The sequence below is a fragment of the Micrasema longulum genome, unplaced genomic scaffold (genome assembly GCF_059751315.1).
Source record: "Micrasema longulum isolate JH-2025_06_02 unplaced genomic scaffold, ASM5975131v1 h1tg001723l, whole genome shotgun sequence".
Classification (NCBI taxonomy): Eukaryota; Metazoa; Arthropoda; class Insecta; order Trichoptera; family Brachycentridae; genus Micrasema; species Micrasema longulum.
In genome coordinates, this window is record NW_028278901.1 from 216431 (window position 1) to 224809 (window position 8379).

The 8379-nt window shown below is 30.7% G+C and overlaps 1 protein-coding gene across 1 annotated transcript; it reads left to right on the forward strand.

Annotated features, from left to right (window-relative positions):
• The first annotated feature begins 3696 nt into the window (after positions 1-3696).
• LOC148274203 (single-pass membrane and coiled-coil domain-containing protein 4) lies at positions 3697-7996 on the forward strand. Its single transcript, XM_088237451.1, has 2 exons — positions 3697-3808; positions 6365-7996. The coding sequence occupies exon 2, from the start codon at positions 6375-6377 to the stop codon at positions 6561-6563; it is 189 nt and encodes a 62-aa protein (XP_088093577.1). The 5' UTR covers positions 3697-3808; positions 6365-6374; the 3' UTR covers positions 6564-7996.
• Positions 7997-8379: the final 383 nt, after the last annotated feature.

Genomic DNA, 8379 nt, shown 5'->3' on the forward strand with positions numbered 1-8379 from the left:
TGTTGTTTTCTGTTATATCAATTTTTCTTTCTTCAATAATTTGATCAATTTAGTCTGGATTTAATGCAGAATATAAATATTCAGACGAACTAAAAAAGTATTTGAAGTTGTCAAATTTCAAAAAATCAACGATAATCAACAAATTTAATTTTGGTTCAAATGTATTATATTATAGATGTCACACATTTATATGATTATATTTTTTATTATTTTACAAACATACATATTTCATTAATATAGCTTAGAAATACACATTAAATGATTGGAGCGGTGTTTATATTCTGTTGAAATTTAGGTACTTGATTTATATAGATTTGAAGACCATCTAAGTAAATCTTATTTGATCAACATACTGAGGCACTCGTTTAGCTGACTGTTTTTTGTAGGGACACAATCTCCCCCTACCATATGATTATTTCAGCTTCACGCAGGCTCTAGTTTTTTCACTTCCAATGTCTTAGATTGGTGTCATTTCCTGTATGTGAGACACGGTTTTGACGGCTATAGCCGGCAGATTAAACTTTGGCTTCATAATTTCATCAAATGATCTCTCAGTTGCATATTCCGGCCAAATGCAAAAATTTATCATGTTTACAGTCATAATATCCGTGCATATGTTTTCATACGGTCGCCTCTTGGATTTCACTGTTCTAGTGTGATCAGGTAAAGTCCCCGAAGCCTGTCCTCGTATGTCAATGTCCTTTCTAAAACACTGATTCCATACTTGGAAAACACTAAATTAAAAGTCTTGTATACGATTGATTAATTAGAACCATCAGATCAGGAGTTATTACGAGGAAGGCTTTTCTAATCAGGCTTAGTTTTCTGATATGGCCATTAGGTTTATATAATCAAGTATCTAAATGATGTTTTGAACAGGTTTTTCTAACGCATGTAATAACTATCGTTTTATTTTCTTTTCTATTTTATAATGTTATTTAATAGTTTCCGTATATCAAATGCATTTATTTAAATGACATGTTATTTGAATAGTATCCGAGTGTATTTTGAAATTGATATTTTCCATGTCTGACTGTTGTAATAGAAAATGTAAATTGTAATTACAATGTGGAGTGTGATTGGTATTCTGAATAGTGTAAAAAGTGCGTAAGAAAAATTCTCATGGAATTAAATTATTCAAAACGGTATACGTAACTTATATATGTATATGGAATCATGTGTTTATTATATGAAAATAAATTTTACAGATTCTTAGAAAAAATATATGAAAATGAAACCTAAAAGTTGTTTTATTTTATTAATTTATTTTTATTTATCTCCAGCTTTTATTGCTTTTGAAATAATACAGCGAATTGGAATCACAATAAAAACTTACTCGAACACAGTCCAGCAAAATTAACTGTGCAATTAAATTTCAATCAAAAACTTACCTTTTTTTTTATTTCCTGATAAAGATCTCTGGGTATTTGGCGATCCAGATGACTGGAGTCCAGATAAATGGAGTTCTACTGTTTCTATACATCAATAGTTCCTGTACCTGGACTGGTACTTGGATCACCTTACTTTCATGTAACAGATGATGGAGATTTTTCATTTGGTGTTGTTTACTTTGGCGGTGCGCTATGCACCATTAAGTTCAGGTGGGTATGATGATGATAATCATATTAAAACTTATTTCGTAACATTCTAAACACCCAGTACTAGGTTGGCAGTTACCTTATTGTTAAAACATAATATTTGGCATTCAATTACACATAATTCGATTTGCCCACAGTCTGTATTTAATGCTGCAGCAAGACTTATTTTTGAAAAGATCAGCTATGGCTCACTCTAGTACTTTGGGAATTACACTGGCTACGCGCATCACAGAGGCTGGAATACTAACTGTTGGCTCATGTATACGTCACTGCACAACTCCCCTCAGGAATATCTAAAAAACTATGAATCCCAGATGAACTAGCTGACAGACGTCTTTATGCGTCTTACGTTTATATCAGCTAAATTTCATTATACGTGTATACAATCAGCGCAGCAAATTCAGTGATTTTCGGTGGCATGCCATAGCATGCAATACGTTTCCAGCGGAGATGCCAAACTATGAGAGGAAAGATATCTTTCAGAAAAAACTTCAAGCCTGTTACATGTCAAAATTATTTGAATAAATCTGTGGCACGCCTATATTATGGCTGTATCTATAGATATACCATATTGCCAATGGGCGTACAGATATAAAGTTATTTATCTCAAAACTAGCTTTTTTATGATAAAGCATTGTATTGTCTTAATGGTACTGGAACTTGGCAACAAGTCTTGTTAATCTAAATGTAGAAAAACACTTCTGATTAAACTTTCCTTTATTTCTCTCACAAATTTAAAAGTACAATAGTAACAAACAGGTAAATGTCGACTACGAAGATAAGAAGTAAGAAAGTAGAGAAAGCGAGGTCCCTAAGGACCTAAACACAGACAGAGTAATACGGCGTTCTATCCTCTCCGCCTACCCCCGCGGGGGAACGGCGTTAGTAAAACCCTCCACTGGCCTAACTAACTGTTTCACTGTCTCTTAATTCTGACTCTGATTTCAATATGTTCCCCTTTTATACAGGAGAACAATAAGTTTTATTATAAATCAAATGGCCGGCACTAAGACGCGTCAGTTAAAATTAAAGTCGCCTAAACAAACGACATGATTCCAAAACACGAAATACGTAGGTGTTTCCTTATAAGAAATACTACCGCGCAGCAAATCTAAATATTTAAGTGTTTTCTTATTCCTTAAACAACAGTCTAAAAATAAAAATTAAGATAAAAGTACATCTTTATAACTTCCAAATTAAAATACAAGTATAAAAAAAAATAAGTAAGCATTAATTATACAATACAAAAAATATCCACGTGCATACGCGATAAAACATTATCAGAATATTCTAGTAGGACAAATACAAAAATTATATATGTCTAGAATTCTACACATAGAAGGTCTAAACAAGCATAATGCCATATTACCAGAGAGCGTGTGATGAGAAAATAAATTGTTTTATCAAAAAAAAAATCTTTTGCTTAAGTTTTACTTGAAGATGTAATACTCTCGGCTTAAAAAGCAAAAAGTATTTCCAATGTAGCTCATATTTTTTATTCAAACTGCCAAGATGATAGCTAAGCTTAATTTTGGAGTGTCACAAGTAAATACTAAACTCATATTTACCTGAAGCTGGTAATAATAGAATTAAAAAACTAGTAGTAACAGGGACAGTTGAGGGTGAGCGAGCAAAAGGATTGCCTCTTACAAGATGGGTGAACAAATAAAAAAACAAACCGGGTCGTCATTAAATATTGCCCTTAACCCAGAACAGGGAGGAATGGAAGCGTAAAATCACAGTGAATCATACACCTGACATTTTGTCAGGCCACGACGTTCAGCTACAAGTAAAACGATGAAAAATATTTTCATACAAATCATCATCAGTGAAATTTATTTGCCCTCACTCAATTGTTTCACATCTCCAGAAAAATTCGTCTTTTGCAGTTGCGTTATTGTTTCACTAGAGAATAGTGAATATACAATACTGGATTTCGGATGCGATCATTTTCTTCTAATAGTAACTGAAAATATTATTACAACTCAAATATATATATATTTTATATTCTATTGTTATAGCAAGTATTTTTCCAAAATATTTAGTGACATAATCGAACATAATATTATTGTTACATTTCTGAACACACTTGTCACTTGACTGGTTGCGTGGACTTGTTGTCATTCGTCGGCTGTCAAACATTTTGATGCTGGATCTGGCACACTGATTAATAAAATTTCACGGATTTCTTATTTTATTTTATAAACTTGGTGAGTATTTTCTCTATTTAATAACTTAACAATATGAACATTGATCAAGCACAATATTTAACGTCTTAAATAAACGATTTAAACACGTATTTTCCGTAAATACTTCGAAAGTTGTGGTCTACGTGGCAGGCAAGACTTTCGTTTAACGGTATCAAATTCCTGTTAATTTATAGATCTTGCATTAAATATCATCTTATTCCTTTGTCCACGAACCGATATATATTGTTTTGAATATAAAATTGTATTTAAAAAAAATATAACTTTGCACCTTGAGCGAGGATGGAGGATATTTCACACATATTAATAATTAAGTATGCCTTTATGCCTTTAAATACGTAAAATTTTCCAATATCAAGAAATAAGGCTAAATATACCTTGGAAATTAAACTATTTTTCTTTAGGTCTTTTAGCCGTATTAATGTATCCTGATTACAGAAGTTATGGTGATCTTTTTACAAAATCATATGAAACAATAATCTAAAAACTCATGCTATTTATAGAACGTTGCATTCGATCACTAAATTACATTAAATACTTTTCACCATCCCATTTGTTTTGTTTGATTATTATTACTTTTTTGTTTAATCAATCAGGTGAATGTGTGGTAAAACTATTTATTTTATTTGACAAATTGTAGTCTGCATTATTTTACGGGCCGTTTAACCCATTACGTACTATGTATGATCAGTGCACACATGTTGAGATCCGTGCAGTTGCAAAGCTGGGACCAACATTATCAACAAAATTTAAAAAACAGGGCCCGTTGATTTGGACATGTAGAGCGAATGGACCTTTACAGAACAATTAATTAAAATGCAAATTCTTCGGTGGTGTGGCATTTTATCCTCTCTGCATAGGCAGGATAGCCTTATGGGGAAATGGAGTGGTTAGTTGTTGTTAAATAAGTTTTCATGAGAGTGCATCATTAGTTACATAACAAATAAATAAATAAAATTTGACTATGGCATAGAATATGGCGCAGAAAACAGATTTTTTATTTATTTGAAGAGAGACAACTTTAATATTGACAACACATTACATGATAACAAGTAACCGATAACTTCTCAAATTATTAAATAATAACACTAACTTCTGAAACACTGACATATTTTTATTCCGCAGCAATTGAGGATCGTTTTTTAAAAACTCTACATTCGCTTGAAACTTAATTTTTCAGGAGAGGGTATTTTTTTGTGTTTCGCTTCAAATTGCGTGAACAATCTTTGTTTTTTTTTTAACAAATTACAACTTACAACTAAGCTAAAGTATTTTGTGCTAGAGAATGGGGTTCAGGTTAGAGTCAGGTTCTAAACTCAGATAAACCTCGGATAAAATACAGTTAAACTCAAATTATCTGGATTAATGAGTGCCAGACGTTATTTGGATGTGCAGAAATTCAGATAATAAGATTAACCATTAAATTAAGGCAATATTTTGAAAGAAAACGCTAAATTTACTCTAAGATCACCTTTTTATTGCTTTTGAAATAAAACGAGCAGCGGGATCCCGCATACGCTTTACGGTGAGAAGCTTTTTTCCTGATAACGATTCGGATATTTGACAATCCGGGTGACTTGAGTTTGGATAAATGGAGTTGTACTGTATTTCATAAAACGTTTAGTTACAATTTTAGTTTTGCAATTACTAACCATAAGGTATTGAAAAATGCGCATTCAATTCTACAATAATTATTGATATCATTTGCATTATAAAGTATATTGATACAGCTGGTATGATTTTATTTCATAAACAACTTTGATGGCACTTTTAAAATTTATTTATTTATTTTTCACAAAAGATTTACACAAAATGATCTTTTTACATATTGTCACATTTATAATAACACCGTGTATTTCAATTTAGACGGACTTTTAGCCGGAACATGAACCTTCTATTGAAAAATGAAAGATTGCAAAGTTTTGAACAAAAGGTCAAATGAAATTTTTGTATCGTTATAATGATAATTAAAAATTCTAAATATCATGATGTCGCTGCATAGCTTCAACAGAATTATTATTATTATTATTTTTTTAAATGATGAATGTATGCCGTCAAAATATGATCTCTCAGGAGAATGTGTACTAAAACAATGTATGATAGGGTGCACAAATCCATGCAGTATGCAAAGTTGAGACAAGCATTATCAACAAAATTAAGAAAGGAATTCTGCGTTGGTTTAGACATGCTGAGCGAAAGAACGACTGAAAAGATTTACAATGTGAATTTTAATGGATGCTGAAAACTTGGAATACTGAGAAAAGACAAATACTTGAAAACGGACTTATTAAAAGTCAGAATAATCATCGTATGTGCATATGATTAATGAAAGTAGAGGAAGCGAGGTCTGTATGCACACACATAATGATTTGGCGATCTATATTTGCCGAAATTTGTAATGAAGATTTAATACGCTATGCACTTTAACATGCACATCATTTTTCATTTCCCGTTTATTACAAACTGCTTTTCATACAAAAATTTGCAATTGCTCGGTTCCATGATTCTCGTGAGGGCATTAGGAAAAACTTGAGTAATAATTATTATCTTTCTTTTTAGATCTTCCAATATGCGTAAGCTCAAAGGGGGTAATGTGAAAGAGACAGCCAAACAGAAGAAAGAGAGGAAGGAGGATTTTGCTAAAGTACGCCAGCAAATCCCAACGATAGTACTGCCTTCCTTGGCAATCATCGTCATCCTGATTGGTCTGTATGTTTACTTCAAGACCAGACCCCCCAAGATGTTGTATGAAGACTGAATCCACTCCTTTCATAACCCCTCAGATGCGTGACCTCACCTGACATCGATCAGTTCCTTATAAAGAAAATATAGTATTTTTAATTTTATTTTTGTAACAGATGAATCACTATAGAATTAAACAGATATATGATTCATAATGTAATTTGTATTCATGCACAAATTGAATCTTCGTAAATATAATCAAAAATGATGTTGATTTTGTATAAATGTGATTATTTAACTTTTTTTGCATTATATAAGAGGAAATTCAATTTGGGCAAAAACTCCTTTAAGAACTAGAGATTTTGATTTACACTGGAGAGTCAAAATATTTTTATAATACATAACTTTAATGACACTGTTTCATTGTTAAATACTGTAAGTTTTTGTCAAAAATTGACAACTCATAAATTATATTTTTCCTTTGAAAACTAAAAAGTAACGTTATGTTTGAAAAAGTTTCTAAGTAGTATTTACATTCCGATTTTTAAGCGTTTTCCAGAGCCACCTGATATTCAAATTGAGATTCAATTTAGCGTGTATAGTATAATTAAATTAGGTTACAAAATATTTTATATAAATGAGTGTCTAAATTACCGATTAATATAAACATGTGCTAACGGTGTATACTGTAAAATTAATACGTTTTTTGTGCTTTTGATTCAAATATGCTAAAGTATATAGAGAGAAAGATATTTTTAAAAATGTAAATAAAATGTAGTTGCTTCAATAGTGCTCAATTGTAAATAAAAAAATCAAAGTCTAATACTGGAAAATAATTTTTACTTCTAGCTGTAAAAAAATAAACATCAAATCAGTTATTTTCTCTGTCATTACTGGGGGGTTTTATTTTACGTTATTTGTGCTGTATAAAATCATTTATGTATAGCTATAAGTTTATTTTAATGATTTAATTTGAAAAAGAATTAATTATTGTCTCCGTAACCAGGGTATAGATAGATTATTTTTGCTGATGCAAAATATATTTAATTTTAGTTAGTGCCTCCTAAGAAGAAATGCACGTATTTCTAATTGCATGTACTTAAATGCTTCAAGGCATCAAGATTGAATGTTAGCATATAATAAGTTGGTTGTGAATGAATAATGGTTTAGAAAAAACACAACCTTAAAACAAATCAATAGAAATGGTTTCAATGTTTAAATATCAGAAAATGAACATTTCAATTCTTAAGTCTGTTATTGTTTGTTGTCTGAATTGTTTACGCCTTCTAGTTAATTGAAATGTAATAAATTAAGCATATTGCGATGACAGCTACGTAAACTATTGTATGTTGAAAACATCAACTGTTAAAGATAGCAAATTGATATAGTTTGAAAGTGTTGATTGTTATATACGGTATAAAGTTTGCTCACAGTGAGCCCAACAAAAAAAAAATACTGTTGCCAGAAATAGATTCACTAAATCAATTCTGAAATAGGCACAAGGAAAAAGGGAAATAATTCCATTAAAATAATTATGAACAAAATGATTAAGCGCCCTTGAGGTATTATATTACGAAAATGGCGCTATATAACTTATCCATAATAATAATAATAACTCTGGTTGAAAACGTGTTACCATACGATAGTTTACGTAGCCATCAACATTAAATATTATATTATATTTATGACGTTAAATAAAATTAGAACATAGTGTTTAAAAGGTGTTGTAATATGAAAAAAATCACAATATTTTAATAAGCTATTACTGTATTATTAGAAAACTGCATTGTTATATTATTACTTTATTTATGTTTTCTCATTGGTGATATGAAAGTACATATTTGTTCATAGCTTGCAGCAGAGGTAGTAAAAAATATCTATCTTTTACCTAT